Consider the following 25930-nt stretch of genomic DNA (forward strand, 5'->3'; position numbering starts at 1 on the left):
GCATCAAATTCAGGAGATACTGAGTGTTGGCAATTTTTTGTACAAAAAGATAGATAAAAAATGAAAGAATCGATATTTTTTGCTGTTTGCGTTCACATCAGATTTTACACAATAATAAACCAAAAATCGCTTGCACGTAATCACATATCAATTCTAATTTTTTTGAACGAAATTTAAAGTAGGTGCAGAATTGCTTTTCAAAAATTATTTTTGAACTTTGTTTTTTATTTCGACCCACTGATCGGTGGTTGCATGTGAATAGTTCAGCCACGCGGTCACACTGAATTTGAATGTCTCTATAAAAATTACAGTGCTCATTAATTTTTTTAACCGGCGCACGCAATTATATCAACATCCATCAATAATCAAATAGCCAATGCTAATAACTAATTGTAAATTGAATTAAATTACTTTGTCCCTGCATTCTCCCTTATCTCGCTCAGAAAAAAGACAGATAACGTTTTAAGAACTCTTTTAGGAAGATAAGAAACTTGACATCGGCTTTGAAGAAGGTACCAAGTGTAAGGGATTCTGTTTTCAGCGGTCCCAATAACAAAAGACTGGCGTTTGTATGTGAGAAAAGTTTGGATGCGGACATAGACCAAGCTTGAAAAATAATATAAATTTATATATTATGAATATAAAAAAACATACGCTGTTTTGAAAATTTTATAATTTTTTTTTCTTTTGACAAAAAAAGGTTTGTAGTAAGAAGTGTGGAAGTTTTTCGGACTACTGTTTAATTTGGCCTGTAGTCAGAAAAGCTTCCACACTTCTTGTTAATTGCTACCCTGTTCGACACAAATAATACCTAAGGATATTAAAAGATTTTTATGTAACCCAAAAATGCCAGTGTTTATTTTATTTTGAAGCATCTCTACCTCTAACCCATGTATCATACCATGTGTACTTATTCTCAACATTTGTCTTGCCTTTAACACATCTTCAATCCCTGCTCAAATCATCTTGTCAAAATTAAAATTTAAAATCTGTCTTTCACCCTTCAACTATAATAAACGTTTCATTTTACAGGTGTAATAAACATCCTAGACTACTTCGCAAAATCAGGTGCTTCATAGGATCTGCACGCTTTAAACAATAATAAATCGTAATTCGTAAAACAAAAAGAAACAGATACAAAGAGAGGGGAATAGAAGCATTAGAAGCAGAAGAAAAGACGAAGAAGAAAATCATAATGACCTTCCTTAGCTGGACGCTGAAAGAGTAGGAGGTTCTTTGACACACTTGACGCACCAGGTGAATTGTAACTCCGGAGTCCGAAGTCTTGTTAACTTAGTTCTCAAGTCGAGATCGCAGAGAGAGCATCTCCGCATAATGTGCAGCCGGTGATGTTCCGGTGACGTGGTTGGGACGATTTTATCTTAGACCTTTTACCAAAAAAAATGTGTGTGCGTGTGTGAACATTGTGGGACATGAAAGGTCCGTTAATTATTCAAGTCTGTGATCAGCCACAGGAAGTAGGTGTTAGTGATTTCGAAATGATAATCATATCATCTGGAACGACAAAATCTACATTGCTAATCCACTTAATCTGAAGATGAAGCCTAATAATATTTCTTTGAAACAAATAAAGAAACTTTTACAATGTTAATTTTCATCTAGATTCTTTATCTTAGTTTCAAAATTCTGTATTCGATAATGTGAATTAACAAATTTTTATCTCTTAACACATACTGTAATTAAGTATCTAGCTTACTCTATGAGCAATTTTAATTGAATCAATAATTACTGGTAAATAAACGAGTTAAAATGTACAAGCAGACGTTCCTCTTGCTGTGTATCTCGGTCACGTTCGCGAGTTCCCAATTCTTTAGTTTTGAGAAACTCAAGTCTTACGCGAAGCTCTTCGATGTTCACAATTTGCCGGTCAATGAAACCGGAAATGAGCTCTGGAATGGACTTATGAGAGACTGTAAGAAGAAGATAACTTTCTCATGTATTCAAAAAAATGCCTACACCTATTTGGACAATACGTTTACAGAACGTGATAACATAACCGTCTTTGATGGTTTAGTTTTGAAGAAAAATAGTTTGAATTATCAAAGTTGTGTGAGGCACGAAAGTAAGAGTAGTGTGGACGAAAATCTTGTTGAAAATTCAAACGAGGGTGACTGGGAAAAATGGACAACTAAGAAAGATGAAAGTGATTGTGAAAATGAAGAGCAAAGTCGTGGATTAGAGGATGAAGCTACGTCTCCATTGGAGGAAGTGACAAGTGCTCTTCGAAAAAAGACAGTCAAGTTTTTGGCTACCCGAGATTATGAAATTCAACTCCCTGAATTTTTTTTCGAAGGAGCTAGTTTTAAAATTAGCCCTAGAGAAATTGACGAAAATGGGGCTCTCATTAGAGTCGATTTTGGACAGAGGGCTGTCGAAAGCCAAGGACGACTCTTTTTCAAAAAAATCAGTAAGATATTTATATTCTGCTTGTTACCTTATTTTTTATTATTTTTTATGATTCTATACACTAACGTATTTTTTATTTTTACAGGAAAGATGATACAGAACAAATTACTGATGAGCTTCTTGGCATTACTTCTTATAATTAAACTCATTAAATTGAAGTTCATGTTCGTTATACCGTTTCTTTTTGGAATTGGAACTGCGAAAAAGTTGTTTTTGAAGTTGCTGCTGTTTATGGTGCCTGCTTTTGCTCACGTATTTAAATTGTGCTCGAGTTATTACAGCAGCAAATCTCCCAAACTCTATCATCACCACCATCAGGTAAAAAAAGAGGGTCAGAGGCATATTTTAGATTAGTATAACAGTCTCGTATTTTGGGTCTGTGGACTAGATTTCAGGAGGCGAATGTGGAATTTAAAACTACGTTTTCTCCGACATAAGATTAACTGTGGAATAATTTACATTTTTTAGAAATTAACCTCAAATTCTTCTATTTATTTATAATGGAGAAGAGCAAGGTGAAAAAAGTAGCACAGATAAATATTTTGACCTTACAGATTTTTAAGTGCTGATATAAATTCAATACAACTTTTTTTGTACTTGTTAATTTTTGTTTTTATAGTTAAAATCCCTTCCAGAGATTCTACTACACAATTTTACTTTCATTATTCATTGCATAGAAATATTACGTTTTATATACCCGTATATAGTATTGCATATTAATTTATTATTATCAACTTCATTCTTAGTAGATTATTTATGCTTTGAATCAGGTTCATGTTCATTAACTATAATTGAACATTTTTATTTAATAGTTTATCGTTGCATTACTAGTACTGAACAAGCTTATTGCACTTAACTGAATTTTAAAACAAACAGTACACCGTTTTTTTCTGAATCTAATAATCGACCATATTTATTTATTATGAAATATAACAATTACTCTGAATTGAGACAATTATTTTATTAGAGTATTATATTTTATGATTATTTTTTAACATGAAGATGTGTGTGTATGTGTAATTTCCATTTATTTAGGCATATTGACACAAGAGAAGTTAGCGAGTTTTTTATTATGTGAAAATAAGGCATAAGACGTTTAATTTTCATAACATGTATTATTTAATGATAGACGTTAAATACCATTTAAATATTAACGCATCAAAATAGTAAATGAGTATGTTAAAAAAATTATTTTAAATGAATTGCTTTCCTTTCAAAATTAAATTGTCTAACTCTATATTTTAATTGATTCTAATTTAGAACAAAAGTTTATAGAGCCTATAAAAATACATAAGGCTACAAATATTTCATTTATATATTGTTTACTTGTGATTTAAGTCCTGTATTTCACATGCGAGTTTCTTTCATATTAACTACTTTATTTATTTTATATTAAATTTATTAACATAATCGATCATTTTTTATCCAATATTAGATTCAAGGTTATGAAAACTTCGTTATCAAGACTAGAAATAAAAATTAAACTTTCTATATTATTTTCAAAAACAACTTCTCTATCGTAAATAATATGAATACGATTTGAGGTAAAAAATGAAGAGATACTCTGTTTAATATTTAATCCACTTGTGATGGATCAAAACAAAAATTTAAATTAAAGATGCATAATTTTCTAAAAAAATACAAAGCATTAAGTTAGAAACTCGTCTCTGTTGCGCATGTGACTTACGCGGGTAGTAAGGACCACCCTACAGTAGACAATCCTAGAGTATATAATCATTAATTTAAAATACTTATCCATGTGAAATAATTAATTTAATATGATAAATAGTTAAGACATGACATGTGGAAATCTATTAAAATTATAATGGATTATTGCACTTATATTTGTGCTTTAAATGAATTATTATCTACTGTAAGATCATTATCTACTGTAGAATGGTCTCCCCCACATATAATTATTTAATTAGGATGAAGCCAAGATATTTTTCTACTTTAGGTTTACCTTATACGCTTTGGAAGTGACAGAAATTTTTATTCAGTTAAATGTTTTCTAATTTAGTCAAAACTATTGACTGAATTCATTTCAAATCGGCAAGGCAGTCCAATCTGAGATTATAGAATCCTTTGCCACTCAAATATATTGTTTCTCAAAGGGAATCAAGCGATACGTATTTTAAAAAGTTGAAAATTGACAAAATTACATTTTTCCCCTAATGTTTTTCTATATTTTTCCTAACGTGATAAGTGTATTTCGCGAAACACATCGATGAAATCGTTTGAAATTTATTTGTTGAACAATATAATTTTATGATGTTACAAAAAACAAAGAAAAAAATAACTGGAAGTTTGAACAACTCCTAGATCAAACCTCTCCCTTTAAAGGTGGTATTTTTAAAATAACACAGACTGACAAAATCAGGTCGACCCTCTGACCCAGAAACCAGAATATAATTTTCCGAAAGTTTTTGGCATGCTGAATCCGAATCTGAGGTCCAGATTTCTTAATTGGCTCTGGTTGCCGAGATATCCTAACCTAGAAGTGCAAAAACAGCCATTTTTGTCTTAAACAGAGGTAAACTCACGAAAAGGAAATTTCAAAATGCGATATCTTAGCAGAAACAAAAGATATTTTATGAAAACTAACGGCATTCGAAAGGACGAGACTGACACTTTAAAATAGCGTTTATGGTTTTTTGTGTGAATGAAAAAATTCGATGCTACATAACCTCAAATATAGGCAAAATAAGCTATTTTAGCACTTTTAGTTTGGGATATCTCGAAAACCAGAGCCAATTGAGAAATTCAAACCTCAGATTCGGATTCAACATACAAAAAACCTTCGAAAATGTATATTCTGGTTTCTGGGTACAAATCTTGTCGGCCTGTGTAATAGTTACTCTATGTGTTTTCTATCTTGCTTTATTATTTTTTGATTGGTATCTTCTTAAAATACTTTAATTATATCCTTTTTGGTTTTTCATACCAACATAAAATTGTATTGCTAAAGAGAATCAATTTTGAAGAACTTTACACATATTTTCACAAAAATTTGAAAATAACGCGAGATAGCAGAAAGTGTCCAGAGATATTTTTCTAGCACTTTTTCAGAGAAAGAATTCTGAGCTTCTGACTTTTTCTCGTATCGTGTATCTTTTTAGCAAGAGATTTGAATCTCCGTTTTTCAGACAAAAAACATTCTTTCTTATCTCTGAGGTGCGGGCACAGAGAAGACTATCTTTTTAAATTCGCGTTTTCAATTTTTAAAACTCAATTGCCCATAACTGCCAAAACAAAATTGATCAAATCTTAAAAACCAACATATTTGTGTAACAAATGATTGTGTGACTTCAGCATAGAGTTCCTGCCTGATTTGAAATGATTTCGGTCAATAATTTTACCTGCATCTTTAGCCTTTTTAGAGCTTACAAGTTGTATACTCAACTTTAAAATGAACGAATCTTAACACTTATTTCTGCATTCGAAAAAGCTAGTTCCATTGATAATTAATACATCACCAATAGGAAACGGACATTACCTTCGTAAAAAAGACTGTGTGATTATCATTGATTAATTATTCAAATTTCTTAAAAAATGAAGGGATATAAAAGTACAGAATTTGTCAACATGAGAAATAGTAATGGGGAAATGCTATATGATGCAGACGGGATACTAGATGCTTTCAGAGACTATTTTAGGAGACAATTTGGAGATACAGTTATAGGGCACCACAACTGCGATGTAAAATACGATACGTTGGAAAACTTAATTGAGAAAGTCTGTGTCACTGAGGTTAGGGATATAATTAAAAACTTGAAAAACGGTAAGGCTGCCGGGGGGAAGCAGTATGAATGCTGAAATGCCTAAACACAATCGCGAGTACATAACACATAAACTGTGCGAATTGATAACTTTACGTTTAGAGATGGGAGACGTCCCAGACGGTTTGAAAAGGCGATTATCGTACCAAATACAAAAGAATAGTTAATAAAAAGAGTATCAGTAGAGTGATGGACGCCTGAAACAAAAGACCTTGGACACTAATGGACCCAAGTGGCGGACCTCACATAACGGCTTTGTGAGGATCTTCACTTTGGGTGATTGTTAGAAAGATTGATCAGCGACCTGGGCCGGACCATTGTTGCGGAACAAACGTGTTACTTAAATAAATAAAACGAGAATTTTGGATTAATCTAAAATTTTTATATCCCTTCGTCATAATTAATTCATTCGCCACCGAGTGAGTCGCGCCTGTCCGAAAGAGAAATGGCTTAAAGTTGTAATTGAAATAATAATAATATCATTATATATTCCAGGTTTTTGTGTACTGCTGGACACAAGTAAACAATGACGACCCCAAATACTGTTTTTTAAGTACATCTGTATTCCTGTTCGTTATGACGAGAAGTGTCTCTATTTTTGTCAATTTTACACAGCATTTCAAAGTTTTAATTAATTCTTTAGTAAAGTTATAAGAAATTTTAAAAGAGAAACCGAAGTATTTGTTGCGGAAATTGAGTTTGGACCATTATTGCTTCTTCAACAGTAATAATTAATTTTAGACCTTTTCTTGCCTCTTAGGCACTGAAGTCCAAATAGCCATTTTTAAATAAACAGTTACGACCGGAATGCTTATCTCTTACGTACACTGAGAGATTTCTCTCTTGAAATTCCTTACGATGTTACGACATTAATATTCTTTAATTTTAAAGTTGAATATACAAAAGATCTACATCTTTATTCGTCCTTCTAGTATTACCACAGCATTTAGTTGGCTTGTGAGGGGGGCTCGTGACTGCTTTATTTTTCTAACTTCTTTTTCTGATTTTCACTAGAATGAAGTATTTGGTCTTTCTATTTGAAAATCTGCTTCCAGAAAAATCGTTTGAACTGGGTTTAAAAATGACATGAAAATTTTTACGTAATTTTTAAAGGACCTCTAGAAGCATGTATCAAACGGTCACGGCACTATAAATCTGATAACAACCTTATTCATGAACTATCAAGTCGATAGAGTTCTTCATACCAGATAGACATTCTTTTCTCTTATTTACGTCTAGACTGTCTGTATGTATATGTGTATGACAAATTGATTTGAGTTCATAGCTTACGGGAGAGTTCGTTGAAAAGAATTGGTCACGCTAACGCCTGGTCCTGCCCTTAATAGCCATAGTATGTATTTAGAGATTAATTGGACACGTATAAATTGTTCTGAATAAAACTTTAAACATATATTGATTGATAGCTCTTTTACATTATAAAATCCGAATTGATAATCTCGGACCTCCTGACACATTTACATGTCTCACTAGTCCAAACAGGTATAATTAAAAAGAGAATATAAAACCGTTATCCGAATTTAAAAAACGAAATTCTACTATGTAAATCTTTCTCATCTGAATTCGCTTTTCATATGCCAATATATCATTGCTCAACATCAATCTTAATCACGTTTCAGATAGCTCATCACCATCATCATGTTCCTGTACCTGTCCCCGTGCCAGCCCCAATCTACGTTGACCATCCTCCTCACCAGCCTCATCATAGTGAAGAGGAATTTAATGGCTATGATTATGCTCATCCACACATCCAATACCGAAAGGATATGGAAGAATTAAAAGAGTGGGGCATAGAGCCTTATGATGAACCATTTGAAAATGTCAATCAGCACTTAGGTCCAATCAATCCCACACCAATGACGCCAGTTTATACTGGGTCATATGATGTCCCACAATATGCGTCAAATACAAGACCTGTTGCTGCTCATTTTCCAGATAAGCATGCATCAGTATCTGCTTATGCGCAAAACCTTGCTTACTCTGGCTATGTCGATGAACTTAAAGCAAATAAACAACGTCTTCAACAAGTAGTACCTGGAATTAATTTGGGACCTGTATCAAATATAAGTCCTGGACCGGGTATTGAACCAGGACAAACCATTGCGCAAGGACCAAATATTGGACAAAACATAGGACCAGTATTTGTACCAGGACCAGTGGGAGCGGGATCAGCTCCTGTTCCATCAAATCTTCAATCTGCGCAAAATCCTCAAATCAATGTGCCATCTTCTTTCAAAGGAGCAGTGACTAAACAAAAAAGTCCTTATATAGTTTATGCTCAACAACAGCAACATCAACAACAACAGCAACATCAACAACAACAGCAACAAAGGCCAGTTCAAGGTCAACTAGTGGTTCAAATCGCACCTAAGAACTCAGTTCCAGCATCTCGTCCAGCCTATGATGATGACTATTATGGGCCAATTGTTGGGAGACTAGACGAGACCTTCAGACAACTAAGGTTCCTCGAAGAGAATTGCAGAGAGAGGCTTGTTTGTAGCATGTACAAGAACCCGACGGTGTACACGCCACATAGCAATCTTGTGTCCAACGAACTGTCCAGGTAAGAGCTGTGTAAGGCGATCATTGATCGGTTCTGGAATTGTGGATCATAAGGAGAAAGGTGGCCGTCGCCCTGGCTGCTCCGAATTGCTTCAATCGGGTCATTGAGCCTACACGAGGAGTCACCACCTCTCTCAAACTCTTCTTCTTCTTCTCTCTTTCTTTATTTCTTGCCGCGTCTGCACCACGCGTATTTTTTCTTAAATTCCATTCAGTTTTTGTCTGCACGTTTCCCTCGTAATTAAGTTTGGCTGGAATTCTGCTTATGGCATTTCTGTGATTTAAAGTCATGATGGTTGGAAAGGAGGAGCATTACGTTTACTAATAGCTTGAATAGATAATTTAGAGAGGTACTGAGAATTTATTATTAGCAAATAAGCGCAATTTCCTTCTGTAAGTTAGAACCAAATATTAAATGAGCTAGAAAATAATGAGGTAAAAACCAAATTTTTTGGTAAAAATCTTACATTTTCTGAATTAATAAACGTTTCAAGGAAGAAAAGAGTTCCTTGTTTGGAAAACCTTGTCGAAACAAAAATGATTTATCTCATGACAATTAAAGCGTGCTTTCCTAAATTTTGGTACAGTTCTTTTCCACAAAATTAGTTGATTGCAAAATGTAGCTGTTGGGGGTGAAGGCACCAAATATTGAGGAGGGACCATTGGTTGAGGAAACAGTTAATTTCTTAAAATATAAAACTACAATTATATTTTTTAAGTCACTAAATGAGTCTCAGTTAAGCTTCTACATAAAAATAAAATTCACAAGCCAAACAAGTAAGAATAGAAAGAATTTTATCCTTCGCCTCGACAAAAAGTTCCCTCTACCCTACTTTATCTTAATTATTTTGAGGATAATTCTTTAAAAATTTCTCAAATCAAGAAATTAATTTGATTGCAAATGAAAGATTTTAAAACTAAAAGGAACAAATCTGTAAAATATCCAACATATTTTTTGTTTATTTTCTATTATTTTCATGAAATAGAATTGTTTTTCTGAATGATAAGAATAAGTTTTCATGAACCCACATTAAATATCAAAGCAATCTTTATTAAAGAATTGAAAACGATTGTTTTTAAATCAGTTGTAAAGGAAATTAAATAGTTTGGAGTCAACCGTGTTCAGAATGTCACAACATATTAAGTGTACTGCAAATATTTAAATATTAAAAAAAGATGACAACGAATTCGAAGTATTCAAAATTCAATAATTTTAATTTATAAGTATATAAATTTAAAACATTTTTAATAGGAGGTTTCTAAATTTTATATAATTTCAAAAAGAGTCGTATTTAGAAGAATTAAAAATAGATCAATTTAAATCTAAGTAATTCTAAAATTCAACATTGAAGAATGTTTCGATTTAAGACAATACAGAATTTCGTATAAAAAGGATTTAAAAATATAATACTGAAAACCAAAAAATAAGTAATAATTGTACAAAAATTTCAAATTTGACTTTCTAAAGTGGAAAAATTAAAATCTGGAAGCTTTCGATGAAGACAAATTTTTAATTGGATTTAGAGTTAAATAACTTATAATAGGAAGCATAAACAATGTAACATTTGAAATTTATTAATAGCAAACGAAAGTATTAAAAACTGAAAGATTCTTATGTTGACTATTATAAAAGTTAAATTAAACAGAATATTGAAAAGTGTCTAACTGAAAAACAGTTTCCAATTTCTAAAATTATTTTCTACTGTAAGGGAAACATAAACCTTAAAAATATAACAATATTGTTAAAATGATGTATAATATCTGATAACCTATGAGTCCAGTAACTTAATATAAAAAAGTAACTTGAAATTCAGAATAAGCATAAATATAATAATTAGTAAAAACCACTTAAGGATGCAGGGTTACATCTAAAATGCAGCTTTCTAAATATTTAAAACGTAAGTCATAAACAACACAAAATCACAGCTGTCTCTCTTTACAAATAACTGTAAATATCGATTTCTCTTCTGCATCTACCAGACAGTAAAACCCACATTGAACTTGTAAAGAACGTCCTTACTTTCATTTTTATAACCTAGACATACATAAAAATTAAACACAGGATTTTTCTTACTTAACAATGTGGTACACAATCTGAAATGGTTCTCCAGCTTTCTCAGGCAGTTGGCTTCATTTCAAGTGCACGCATTCATAAGTACTGTTACCTCAAACTGCATTAAAGTGTATCTCGAAATCAGCAAGAAACGAGTGAGTGCAGAAGCAAATGATTTACTCATCAATCTCCGGAAATTATTTTAAATCTTCCTTGGTATGTGCAAGAAGATTTGTTTACTTCAAAGTGAAAACAGTGGTTGGTATCAATAAGAAAAGGATCATTCAATTAATTAACTGTATAGTTTCTCAAACATCAATCAGATATCATCTTTACAATTATAATATTTTTTTATAATGTTAATGTGAATGTAGTTAAATTTACATACATCTTGGATTGTAGGAGGAATGCTTTCAATGAATTAGGCCAGTGTGCGAAATAACATGTGTCCGTCCTCAAAACACGTTTTTCTTATTAAAACCTATCTTCGAGTTTTATATGCGTAATTGAGTCAGAAATTTCTATTCACTAATGAAGATGGGATTTTATAATCTAATCATTTTACTGCATGTATATGCACTTAGAAATATATTAATATTATTCCTTTTATATTTCTTGAACTTCAATCCTTTCTTCCAATTGGAGAATTATGGTAAAGAAAATGTGCATTGGTGGCTTCTTAGAATCTATATCAATGAAAATAAATTGCGAGCATTTTCTGTCAGTCTACTTAGTTCAAATATCGTATCATATCGTAAATAATCATTCATTTTGACATTCTTTCTTTTTTACTATTAGTCGTTGAAATTTACGATATAATTCAATTTTTTCAGGGATCCTCAAGAGTTGAAGCGTGGAAATTCGGCCACAGTTTCCAGTCAAAGATTTCATCGCTATTTGAATGCAGCAAGGTTGGGACAAGACGGCGGAGATTGCTTACGAACTTATCCATGTCACATCAACACGGAATAGAAATTTTCCATTTTTTCTACTTAAAACCCCGAGAAAAGTATATTCAAAACCAAAACAATTAATATATATCCGAAATTAGGAATTTAATGTAAGATTTGAAATTGTACATTTAACTGATATTATACATTAAATGATGAATCTAAAGAATTGTTTATAAACAGCTCAAAACTAAATCTGTTTGGTTTTCAAGCAATTGTAAAGAACTAATTTTAATCAACATTTATCTAATATATATTTCTTGATTCTTTTACAAATGTTCCTAAAGGGAAGAGAATTCTCGGAAAAATATTTTAGACGAAAAAGTCGACCTTAGTCATGCTTATTGTATGGTGAGACTGTTGTAAATTGAAGAATTATGTATATTAATTGAATGTGTGAATTCATGAGTTGATTATCTTTGAAATAGTCAAAGCTGTAAATTATACTTGAGAATATTCTCACAAATATTGTATAAGTTTGTTAAATGTGAACTGGATGAAAGTTTGTCTTTTGTAAATCAGCCCTTTTAATAACTAAAAAAGCTTCTTTATTTAACGAATTAGATATTTATTGATTTATTTATATCTTGTTTATTTAATTTTAATTATTTGTATGCATTCGGTTGCCATATACCCAAAATCTGTAGAACACTTGAAATGTTTGAATGCTAGATTTTTAAAGTGAATGTGGGTGTTGTTTTAAATTGTGAATGACTAAAATGCTACTGTGGAGTGTTCAATGTATACTTCTGTCTTACATTTAATTGTAATAAATAAAATCGAGATTTTTTTGTAATACTTTATTGTATTATTAACTATAATCATTTGTTAGTACAAGAAATGAATAAATAACTTTGTTGTATTCGACTCATTAATTGGATATAATACTTTGACCAAATTCAAAGTAGATTGGAATAATGTAGCTACAAACCGTTTAAAAGCTGTTTGTGTATGCAAAAGAGTATACACAGCAATAACTTAATCCTGAATCCTATTTAGAAGTTTGACTATCGTATTATTCATAAGTAAATAAATTGCTTAAAATATATCAAATTTAATGTGTAATGTTTTAAAAAATACACTAATCAGTATCTTCTTTAGTAACTTGACAGATTAAAAGCTATTCTTAACAAAACTGTTTTAATTAACTCAAGAATTGCTAAATTCGAAATACATACGACAGGGTAAAGCGATTTGTTAATAAAAATTAAAACTTATTTTTTGTGTTAAATATATATTATATCTAAATACTATCAGAATTAGAGAAATATTAAATAAATTAAATAGCCCTTTTAGATTTATCGCGTTGCATTCATGGACATTTGTAAATATAACAGCCTAAACCTTACCGCTCAAAAGTTTAAGCTCGCCTCAAAAAAAGAAGTTCTTGAAAGTTTATATCTCGCGAACTATATATCGTAGAAGACTTTTGAACCTCATTTGAAAGCTCTTGTAATGTACTTTTAAATTGCTACAAACCATTTTTTAACAATACACACAGTTCCCTCTGCGCATGCTTGAAGTTGTGAAAGTTTGAAAAATTGTAGACGCGACTTTGACCGCTTGCATGGTAATCCAAAATATATGTATCTTAAAAAATGCAATCCAATTTTAAAGAACATTTCAAGAGCTTTAAAATAAGCCCAAGAACGATATTTTAAGTCAATTTTTTATCAAGCTACGGACATTTTTATGAAAAATTGACATTTTTTGACAATCTATTATATTTTTAATACTATTCATCCTACAAAAAAAAATGATGAAGGAAAGAAAGTTTCTTTTTTGGATTAAGTATTAAGTATTGGGTCTAATTAACCCAGTGTGTTCTCTGGGATCGGAAAAATAGGTGCGTTCTCGAAGGGTTAATTTTTAAATTAAAAGAAAATTTCCAAATATGCAGTAAAGTTTGGTAAGCATATTATTGTGTCTCTATGTATAGTAAACAAAGACGATTAGCGGTTACGTTTATAAACTAAAAGTGACTGATGCTACGAATAATACTGTAACGTTGTGTTATTATATAGAATGAATTTGATATGTGATAATGATATTTTTAGAAATCATTTTATTTTTACCCGCATACACGTTTTTTGTATGTATATACACAAAATTTAATTAAAAGAAAAAATTGGTGAAAAACCTTTTAAGTGTCAAAAGAATTGTTAATTCTTTATCCAAAATAATAGATTGTCAAAAAATGGCCATTTTTCATAAAAATGTCCATAACTTGATAAAAAATTGACTTAAAATAACGTGCATGGGCTTATTTTAAAGCTCTTGAACTGTACTTTAAAACTGGCTTTGATTTTGTAAGATTCGTTTATTTGCGCAGAAGGAACTCTGTGTATCTTAAAGAAATTTGTTTGCAGCAATTTAAAAATACATTAAAACTTTTCAAATGAGGTTTAAAAAGTCTTCTACGAGGTGAGTTCGTGAGATATAAAACTTTTAAGAGCTTCTTCTTTTTTTTAGGTGAACTTAAACTATTGAGCGGGAGGGTAAATATAAAAATATTTTAACATTCCTAAACTTTAAACTAAGCAAAAAATTCTTTCAAATTCTCAAGAAAAAGCACTAACGATCTGAAATTATAAGCTACGAACGCTATTTCTGATACCTGCTCTTAAAATAGGCGATTGCTGGTGATCTTGGAACATGCAGAATAAGCCGATGGCAAGTCCTGCAATTACACTGTTATCAATTGTTTATGCGCTGATGTAACATTATTATTATTTTTTCGTTTGAAATCTTTTTTCCAGGTGCGAATTGACCGTCGGCCCACGGTCTGGCCAACCGTCGGACGGTCGATCCAACTTTGTGCGCCACTGGTCGGGCCAACCAAAATAATAAATAAATAATAACGGCCAAACGCCTTTGGCTATTCCATGTCTGTCCGAAATTTGATCCCATACATGGGCCATCTATTGAGATGATGTCCCAACATTCGGGAACAATTAAATTTTAAAAACAATGTATACAATTTAAAAATGATAAAAATTTTAATTAGTTTTCAAAGGTTTTTTTTTAAATTATTATATAATGTTCATTTTTCATCATCATGGAATACATAATCGCACGTTCAAACGCTTTGAAAAATCCCACTCGCTAAGAATTCGAAAAATACCTAGAATATCAAACTTAGTGTCTTTTACCGTGCACTCTACACTTTGCTATCGAAACACTTGAAGTTTGGTTACAAAAACTCTGTAAAATATTTTGACGCTCCCGGTGGTCTTCAATATTAGAAAAATGGTTGAAATTGACAATGCTCCATAGGGTATTATTAGTCAAAGATGTTCCAAAATTATATAATAAACAAAGAAATTTATAAACAAATTATTTGTTCAAAGAATGTTTTTTACCACTTTCCATAGTTTTACGTTTTTAAAGTTATATTGGAAGAAATTTTGATAAAAACAACATGATGATGAAGAAATTTCTTCGTAAGATTATTATTGTTGAAATTACAAACAAATTTAATAAACAAATGCATTAATCATGAATTTTTCAAAAGAAAAATTAGCTTTTTTCTATGACCATTTTTTTTAATAAGGAGCTTCATGATAATTTTAGCAAAATTCATAATTTGCTGATTAAACTTATTATTTAAAAAAAATGTAATAAACAAATGCATTATTCGGGCATTTATCGGCAAAAGAAAATTATTTTTTTGAGTACCAGTCCTTTAAATTGGGAACTTCATAACAATTTAAGTAATTTAATGAAAAAATGCACTTATCAGTTATTTGTCTGAATAAAAATTCATTTTTTCGATGTCAACTTTTTAAATTATGAACTTCATGATTATTCAAGACAAATTTTTTATTTTTAATAAATTTTATGATTTTTTAAACAAATTTAATTTAAAAAATCCACGTTTGCATTAAATTAATTAACGAAAAAATTATTTTTTTCGACTTTATACTTTTTATGTGGATCTTCATTATAAATTCAGCAAAATTCATGATTAGTTGATAAATTTTATGATTTTTAAAATGAATTTAACAAATAAATGCATTATTTGGGCATCTGTCAATAGGAATTTTTTTATGTCTGTCTTTTAAATTGGGAGTTTAATGAAAATTTCATTAAGAATCACACTTAGTTAATAAATTCTATGATGTTCTGAACAAATTTAGTAAGCATATGCATTATTTGGGTATTTTCAACGAAAAAGTTGTCGAAAATGTTGCAGAAGTAAAAAAATGCCTGATTAATGCATTTTTCTATTAAATTTATTTATAATGTTAACAATAATAATCTCACGAAGACATTTCTTCATCATTATATTGTTTTTATCGAAATTTCTTGCAATGTAACTTAAAAAACGTAAACTTATGGAAACCTTAGAAAAAATTCTTTTAACAAATAATTTGTGTATAATAAATTGTCCTGTTTATTACATAATGTTGGAGCATCTTTAACTATTGTTACTCTTTGAAACTTAGGAGATTTCATCATAGACAAAATGGAAATTTTTTTAGTAACATTTATTTATTTATAAAAAAAATTATTTGAATTCTAATTTTAAATTGTGCAGGTTATTTACCTAAAAATATTATTAGATCATCAAAACGTGACCCTTCGAAAACGTTGTTGGGTTCGAGAGTTCTTCTATGATGTCAGAATTTTTAGTAGAAAAATAAATTTGCGAACGATTCTCACCGTTCAAATGCTGTCGTCTGCTACCCACTAATTTCTCTTTTTTGCAAAATTAATATTTTTCATGCAAATAATGATTTCCTCCAAAAAAGTTCTCAAATCCTTCGAAAAAAATATATATTGAGTCAGTGCTGTAAAATAAGTGTGCCAGTTATCGGAAGCTAAGGACGAATTTCAGATTTCAAATGCTTCAAAATCTATATTAAACATATCCTATTAGAATGAATATGATAAGAAGTTCAAAGTTATAAATACGAGAATGCATGGGTTATCGGCAAGTCAGATATCTGACTGCTTTAGTTATCGGTTCTTTGACATGTGAGTGATCGGCAATGGCGTTGAGGAAAAACATTTTTGTTGAGAACGACGAGCACAAAAGCATCCTATATGTAAAATACTGCCCATCTGCCGAAAACCTATGCATTGACGAAGACTGGCGCATTTACCTCACCTATCAAAAAAAAATTCAAAGTCGGATTTAACCAACACTCTTAAAATATTGTGGCGAATCTTTATGTTTCCGCTTTATTCACGAAGACAATCAATTTATCGATAATACATACTTGAATTGAAATTTAAAAGGCTGTAGTTTAATCTATCGTAACTATTACCAAAAAAATCAATAAGCAGGCACTCCGCACCTCAAAAGCTTATCATTCCTTGCAAATATTGTATCACCTGTTTTACTTACTCAGAAATATAATCCCCTAAATTGCAGGAACTTAGATTTACAAATACGTTTCGGTATCGTTTGCGCTTTATCCTGCACTATTTATTAGTAGTTTTTTTTGTTTAAATTCATTCATATAAGCACATTTAAATAAGGGCGGGTATTCTAACGATTATCCTATTTTCATTAGTCTAAAGTGGATCGACGCACGAAATTTTCTAAACAAAAAATTGCTGTTGCTCCTAGGACGTCCGAAATTTCGATTCCTTCAAAGAAGTAACTATCTGAAAGCCAAAAAAACTTTATTTCAAACAAAAAAAAACTTCTAAGAAGCTGTAGTCATTTTTAGGCCAAGATCATACAATTGAGATTGCAACCTTACCACAAACTTTAAAATAAAAAAAATTCCTTGTTGTTCCAATCACGTAGAAAATTTTGTTTTCTCTAAAAAGGTGATTATATGGAAGTCTAAGATACCCTATTTTAAATAAAAAGAAATTTTTTAAGCTGTATCCCTTAATAGACCACTATTAGAAAAATTGGGTTTTCATTTTACCATAAACTGAAATTTGGTACAAAAAATTCTCTGTGGCTCACGGGGTCAAAAAATTCGTTTCCTTCTACAAAGTAATTATCTGACACCCAAAGAATTTTGCTCTGAGGGAATAAATAAATTCCAAAGGGCTCCATCTATTTATAGAACACGATCGGAAAACTCGTATTCTCACCTAATTACAAACATTGAAATTTTTGTCAAAAATTCTCCGCTCCTTCTAGCACGTCATGAATTTTGTTTTCTTATAAGAATTAACTATCTGGAAAATTCGGATTTTGACATCACGTGGTGCTACTAGGCCATCAGAAATTTCATTTTCTTCTACAAAGTAACTACCGGAAAACCAAAGAAACTCTGTACCTAATTAAAAACATACATAAATTCATACATAAATTTATATGTTTTTTTATCAAAATATTTGGGTTTTAATCTTACACTTAACTTCGAAATTTTCTAAAAAAATTCAATTTTTCTGCTACACCACATAGGAAATTTCGTTATCTCTTACAAATTAAACACCTTGAAGCCAAAGAAATTCTGTTGATAAATTTTAATATTTAAATTTCAATATTTTCTAAAAAATTACACGTTGCTTCTAGCACATAAGAAATTTTGTTTTCTCCGAAAAAATAACTGCGGGAAACCTTCTGATTTAAATGCAAAAACTTGTTTCAAAGAAACTGTAGTCATTTACAGGCCGCGATCGGAAAAATTGGATTTTAACTTCACAACCTCGCTACAAAGTAACTATCGGAAAACCAAAGCAGCTCTGTTCTGAATAAACAAAAAAATTCACAGCCGTAGTTGTTTATAGGCAACTCTTGGAGAATTAGGTTCTTCAACTTACCGCGAACTTTGAAATTTTCTAAAAAATTGCATATTGCTGCTACAAAGACGTGGAATTTGTGTTCTCCTGCTCTGTTCTAAATAAGATAATAAATTACGAATTCATGACATTTATAGGCCACTATCGGAATATTACAAAAAACTGTTTTAAATGTAAAGATAAGTATAGAAGAGCTCTAGACATTTTCAGGCCAAAATAGGATGATAGGGATTTTAACAGAGCATAAACTTTTAAATTTTCTAAAAAAATTCCTGTAGCTCATAGGCCGTGGGAAAATTTTTTTCTACAGTACCGAAAGGTTAGTTATTATTTTTAGCTAATATTTTTTATTGTGATTTCATAATGATTCAAATAAAAAAGACGAAATAAATAAAAAGAGATGAAAGGGGATTTGGTTGGTTTCCTTCTCATTTTTTCCTCTTTTTTATTTTTGTCAAAAAAAGAATTTTTTCTTTTCTTTTTTAGAACAATTTTTATCTTTTTTCAAATTGAAATATGGACATTTTATGGTGTTTGTCCAAATTTGTTGAATTCAAATTTTTTTAATCGCACTTAAATTTCTTAAATTTGAAGGAAACTGTTCTAAATGTAAAAATAAATTCCTAACCCGCAGCCATTAATAGGCAATTATCGGAAAATTTTATTTTTCACGTCACCACGAAATATAAAATTTTCTAAAAAGCTTGATGTTACTCCTACGACGTCTGAAATTTAGCTTTCTTATACATATTATCTATCTGGATGCCAAAGATTATCTATTCCGGAAGGGGCAAACAATATTCCCACATAAATCGATTTAAAAAACCGATTATTTATGCTTTCTGTGACCAGGAATATACATAAACTTTATTGATTACTGCATGAACAAATAATTTTTAGTCATATTTTTCGACAATAAAACTTATAAAATGTGCAAGAATCCAGCCAGAATGGAATTTCAAAGAAAGTTAACACCTTCTCATTTCAGTCATATTTATTTCGTATCTCTCCCATGTTTATAAATTTATTTGTATTTCAAAGAAAATATACGTCTTGACTAGTCAAATTTATTTTTTAAATAATACAAATAAAAATCTTTTGATTATATTCAATTAAAAAACAGTTTTATCATTACTTTCTTCTGTCCATCGGAACTACTTATCAAAGAACACTGGCACCCTACATAGATGCTTTCTTCTTTCCTTCCCGATGGTAGCACGTTCATAATCAAAATTCACGAAACGTTCGAAGCTTCGATTGAGTATAAAACCGGATCGTCATTGTACAAGGGAGCATTCGGTGTTTAGCTTTGCAAATCGATCGATCGGTGATACCGCTATGAGGGTTTTTATAATTGCTACCTTGGCCCTTTTGGTCTCCTTGGCAAACGGCCAAGACATCGGAACCACCGCTCAAGTTCTTCGGAATATTTACTATAGGTAAGCTTAAGCTTTAAATCGTTTCTTCAATTTCATCGTCTTCCCAAATATATAATTCTCGAACAAGTACAAATAGTACAACACAATTGTCAATCCTCAGAAAATTTAATTTATAAACTATTTCGCTTCACCTATACCCTCAAACTAATTATATTTCTTCCCTTTGTTAATAAGAATCTGACCTTGTTTCTAGATGCGCGGATAGTGATTCGATGTTAGCATGCGTGAAGCCCAAAGTGCTCGCCTACCTGAGTAATGCAGTGAAGGAAGAAAAAGTAGCAATTACAGAAGACTTGTCGATTATCAGATCCATGCGAGTTCCAGAAGACAATCTGGAAGAATTTTACTCTTCCCAGGATTCTGCGGACCCTGCTAGGAAGGAGCTTCTTCGATCTCTGATGTTGGAAAAGCTTGATGCTTATTTGTCGAGTCACAAATTAGAAGCCAAATTGCCAGAAGCTATTGTTGGTTCTAATATTGTTCCTAGAGCTTTGGTTGAATCTGTTCCGAGGGAAGTCAGTGTTCCTCTTTCAGACTCAGAGAATGGACAGGGTATGTCGATTAAATTTTGTATTAATGCAAAATATTCAGATGAATTACTTTCAAAAGTTATTTTCAATTTATCAACTTCTTTAGCATTCTTTTTCTTTGCACTCGATTCAAGTATAACATCCAAATAATTAAAATTTCTTCTCTAAGCACCTGCATTAAATTGTAAATATTGGCTAAATTAACTAAAGCATCTTACTAAGTGGCGTAATTGATCGATTCTATTATTTATGTTTGCACAGGTCGAGGTTTCGTCAAGAAGGTCATGATTCCCTTCCTTTTAGGTCTCAAATTCAAGGCCACTGCGTTGGTACCTTTGGCTCTCGCTCTAATTGCTCTGAAAACGTGGAAAGCTCTCACTCTTGGACTCTTATCTCTGGTCCTGAGTGGTGCGATGCTAATCTTCAAATTCACCAAGCCCAAAGTTGCCTATGAAGTAGTACATTATGGTCACCCACCTGTTGAGCACCCACCCCATTGGGACACATCTGCACAAGGACCTTATCGAGCCTACAGGAAATAGGCTTACCTCCAGTATTTAATATTTATTTGTAAAATTACCAGATCCTATTTATGTACAATAAAAATTCTAATATTTTTTATAAAAACTATACCTTGATAAATCACCCACTCCATTATTTAATCATCATATCTAAGAAACAATAATTTACATAGTAAAAATCAGTTCAAGATTTAGAAAAATCAGTTAATGGTAGGAAAGCGAAAGGATTAAGTAAGAGCTGTTGTCGAAAAGTGAAGTCGTTACAAAACAAAATGTATAGACATATACGAAAGTAAAATTTTAAGATATAATAATTATTTGGTAGGTGTTGAAATAATCCGAAAATTAGAATGAGATTTCAAATGATATTTTTTATTTAGGATTAAGCTTCTTCCTTTGTACTAGAGAAATAATAAGTTTCATGACCATTTTGCACTATTTTGTATTTTTAAAGAATAAAAAAAAGGTAAACAGGATATAGGACATAGGACATTTCTAAGTTTAACCGAACCGGAAGAAGCGTGACCAGATTCAAAAGCACTTTTCGATCGTCCAGATAGTTGTGGATTCTTGATCTAAATGCTTATGTAAAATTTGTCCTCAAACCCCAATTACTAGCGAGTCACTGTCTCAGAAATTGAGACGACTCAAGTGGCAAAAACGTAAAATGCATGTCTTCACGCCATAAACGAAGCTTGCATACGCAATTAAGGGAGCTTGGATTCTTTAAAAATTCCAGAAGAAGGTGCCGTTAATTAGGTCCAAGGGTGAAATTAACCTAGAATCCGCATCTAATGGAATAGCACGTGACACGTGCGTATGGAAAGTCGAATTCATGTTTTGAATAAAGAATTTGCATCAGTGCCAATGTTCTACGAAATCATTATATGATATACGTCCAGGCTTCGAGTCACGACACGCGAGTTTCGTTTGGTCAAATCACTAATGTTTTTTTCTTAATCAATACCACAAGTAGTTTGAACTCCTGATAAAAAACTTAAATACTTTTATGACTCTGAATAATGCATTTCATACCATACATTTTTTGAGTGGCACGATGGTCGTGGGGGCTCAAGCGTAGGCTTTGGACCCACCTCGCACTCTGGAAGAGCCTCGGTGGACCATGCGGTTCACACTAGCCTAGCAAGGGAGTTGTTCATCTCCGGAGACTCGTGGGACCGATACCTCTAGAGAAAAAGGTGTTCTCTAAATAATTAAAGCAGTTCCTCTTGGTGGTTCGGAACCCACCTTATAACTGTGTAGGTTCCTTTCCCACCACCAAGTAAGTTGGTGGAATGCATGTAAAGGAATAGGGAAGAAGGTACAAGAAAAATGTTAAACCCTTAGGAAACACATTAGAAGCTTCTATTCCATTCTATTCCATAGGTTTTTCGAAATTTTTCGATCGAACGCTACTATTCTTGTAGGAATAATAATAGTCTTTGTTTAACAGGATAGACAAATATCTATGAAGAAGAACTGAAAAAGTTTTTAGGAGATTGAGGGGACTTAGGGCCACAACGTTGATGATACTCGCACAATTATAGATGTTCTGCTGAAATATCTTCCAGCATGCCACCATCCGAGTCATCTTACCTCCAATTTTTATTTCTTGTTTTCTTAATAAATTATATTATTATTTTTATCTTCATAAGCAGATAAATACTTTTCAGTTGGTGCAACTGTGGCATTTTAACTATTACGACATTGGATTAAAATATAAAATTTATATAAAAATATATAAATATCTAATATAACCAATAAATATTTAAAAATTTTCCATAACCAGTTTGAATTTAACTAAGGATAATTGAGAGAACTTTCAAAATTTGGAAACTATTTAAGATTATCAATTTTATTCATCTTTTTCAATGTTATAAAAATTGTCTCTTAGAGTTACAATTTTTTTTTAAAACGTATTATTTATATGCTCAACAATCATTCAGTGAAATTTTTCCTGAAATTAAAATGCTATTTTAATATTACAGAAAATCAAACCTTATTTGCGAATGACAAATTAGAAGTCGTAAGTTATGTAGTTTAATGAGAGCGGAAGCCTGCGATGAGTGCCTGAATTACTAATATGCAAAACTGTATCTTCACTTTCACTTTCAATCTAATTACAATTAAAAGGACGTTCAATTTTATTCTTCGACTATACTCCAATAAGTAAAAATCGGCTAAATATTTTCAAAAACTTATATAGGTATATAGACATTTAATGAAAAAAATGAAAGTTTTGTTAGATACATTTTAAGCAAACATATAAATGGTATAAATATCAGAAAAATTATACTTGAATGAGTGCTTTATGCTCTAGACAGGTGATATTTCTAAAAACGTTAAAAATTTGTATTTGTAATAAAGAAATATAATTCTATTGTATTTGACTCTATTCCACTTTTCCCTAACTAGAATTATCTGGAGTATTGCCGACACTCTTATAGAGAGCGATACTATGCAATACAAAGTAAATGTAGTAAAATAATGGCAATTTAAAATAGATACTTTTGCGTTATTAAATATTCTATTATTCATGTAAATTTCATTTTAATTTGTGTTCAGTACAAAATTACTGAATTTCTATTGATTAAATAACTCTTTTCTTTCTCATCTACAGAAGAACATGTTTATACTGAAAAAGTTATTTATATTCATTTGAAAGTCCTTTAAAACATAGAAGGAAAGTATTTCTTATCTCGCAGTATCTTCAGAGGCTAGTTTATTATTTTTTAAATATAATTCAACCAATATTTTATATCTTTTTCATGCAGAAATTAATTCTTCAGAGATAAGCATGAGCTCATTTTTAATTCTTTTGGTTCATTTAATTTTTATCTCAATGCTAATGGTGAAAAAAATCAATTTTTTGTATTTCGTTTCTATCCCCTAGATTATTTTTTAAATATACTTGCCTTCGCTTGGATCCAATTATAAGAAAAAAAACTTGGTTAACGTGTTAAGTTTATTGTTATAAAGAAATCTGATTGGCCATAATCGACATTAGAAATGATTCGTTTTCAAACTATATGTCTGCTCTGAAATCACTTGCTTTCGTCGTAAGGATGATATGCGGCTATTAAAATATAATATCTGATTTTATAAATTGATTTTGTAAACAAATGTAAAACACAGAGATATATAAGCAAAAAGGAATGTTTCTTTTTCTAGCCTTGTTGAAGTCGTATAACTAATGATGTTTTGTAAAAGAAATGTTTTTATTTATCAATATTTGTTTATTTTGTAAACAAATTATATTTACAAAATGCACATTCAGCCGATATTAGGCCAAAAGATATCTGTTTTTCTTCTAGTATTCTGGGAATTATATTAACAATGATATTTTCTCAAGAAATTTTGACATTCAATTATTTTTATTTATTTTATAAAGAAATTATATAAATCGATTAACATTTTCGACGTTTTCAGGCAAAAATAAATCGCTTTGTCATGAAATATTGTTGAACTTACATTTCCAATTATGTTACCAGAAAAGGTTTAGATTTAGATTGCTTACAAATTTTATAGATTCTATTTGTTAAACAAAAGTTCATATAAAAAAATTACAAACTACTTCTAAAAAATTATTCAAAATATAATTTTAACAAGCCTTGAGAAAAGGGCGATTTGTTCTGCCTATAAGCGCCTAGCATGTAAATTTGTTTATATAATAAACAAATAGTGTAAATAGCAAAGTTATATCAAGTTATATCTTTGTCAATATAAGATATAAAATAATATAAGAAAAATATTTCTTTCTGCATATAAATTTCTGCGATGCACATTTTCCAATAGAATTTATTAATAAAACTAAAGATTTGTAATACATGGCAAATAACAGTTTAGGTATGCCTAGAAATTCCTTTTAGCGTGCATTTATTCATATAAGTTATTTATAAAATAGAAAAATATTGATAAATGGAAACTATAATTCCCACAGGACTAGAATTAATACAAAATTAATTCTGGACTTGAAACTCCTGAAATGTGCATTTATTTATATAATTTTCTAATAAAATTAGCAAAAATTGATGAATAACAAACGTTTCCAAGAAAAGATCTTTAATAATGTAATTTTAATAACACTAGAGGAAAACCCCATTTCTTTCTGCTTATAAATATCTGCAATGTACATTTTTACATTCTCGTCAGAGAAGGTATTGGATTTATGTAAAATTTGATCCCCCAGTTTTTGTCAAATGTCCACATTTTGAGACCCCCTGAATCCGAAAAACTGGTTTTTACGATTATGTCTGTCTGTATGTATTAATGTCTGTCTGTGAACACGATAACATTTGGAAACATTAATCTATTAGATTGGCCTTTGGTACACTCGTTTAGTGTCCTAAACTAAAGGTCAAGTTCGTTAGCCAGGCATTTTGGACAAAAATTGAAAAAGTGGGCACATTTTGAATATTTTTGAGACCACTTTTTTCAAAATTCAAAAATTCTTTGAATTTTAGGCCAAATAACGCACGATATGAAAAAAAGTCAAGAAAAGAAAAATGTTGCTTTTTGAATGCCATACATGATTATCATAACAACTATTTGAATTTTTTAAAAAATTAAAATTTTTTATTTTGACGGCATAAAACATTATGAAAAATCCAAAAATTACATTTTTCGGCGAAACTATGCAAAATACGGTGAAAGATGAAAAAACAAAAATTGTGCATTTGAAAAAGATCTCAAAATTTGTTATTAACCACTTTTTGATAGGATGTATAGTTTTGGCTCTAATCATGAAAAAAATTATTAACAGTAAAAAACAAACAAATCTGCCCGCTTCGTGGGCACATTCTAATCACAACTTTTGGCATTTAATTTCTTTTTCGCCTCGTGTGTGGGGTATCAAAAAATTTAATTAATAATTTGTCATTTTTTCATGTTAATACATTCTCATCAGAGAAGGTATTATATTTGTGTAAAATTTGACC

General features: G+C 30.7%; 2 protein-coding genes across 2 annotated transcripts; both read left to right on the plus strand.

Moving 5' to 3' along the window:
- Positions 1-1320: 1320 nt before the first annotated feature.
- LOC117168216 lies at positions 1321-12587 on the plus strand. The gene is made up of 4 exons (XM_033353698.1): positions 1321-2428; positions 2513-2745; positions 7844-8787; positions 11673-12587. Exons 1-4 carry the CDS (start codon positions 1771-1773, stop codon positions 11809-11811), a joined length of 1974 nt encoding a protein of 657 aa, XP_033209589.1. The 5' UTR covers positions 1321-1770; the 3' UTR covers positions 11812-12587.
- Positions 12588-19828: 7241 nt separating this feature from the next.
- Positions 19829-21014, plus strand: LOC117168139. The gene is made up of 3 exons (XM_033353557.1): positions 19829-19942; positions 20136-20494; positions 20734-21014. The coding sequence occupies exons 1-3, from the start codon at positions 19842-19844 to the stop codon at positions 21012-21014; spliced, it is 741 nt and encodes a 246-aa protein (XP_033209448.1). The 5' UTR covers positions 19829-19841.
- The last annotated feature ends 4916 nt before the right edge of the window (positions 21015-25930 follow it).

This window comes from Belonocnema kinseyi, chromosome 2, assembly GCF_010883055.1.
Source record: "Belonocnema kinseyi isolate 2016_QV_RU_SX_M_011 chromosome 2, B_treatae_v1, whole genome shotgun sequence".
NCBI classification, from domain to species: domain Eukaryota; kingdom Metazoa; phylum Arthropoda; class Insecta; order Hymenoptera; family Cynipidae; genus Belonocnema; species Belonocnema kinseyi.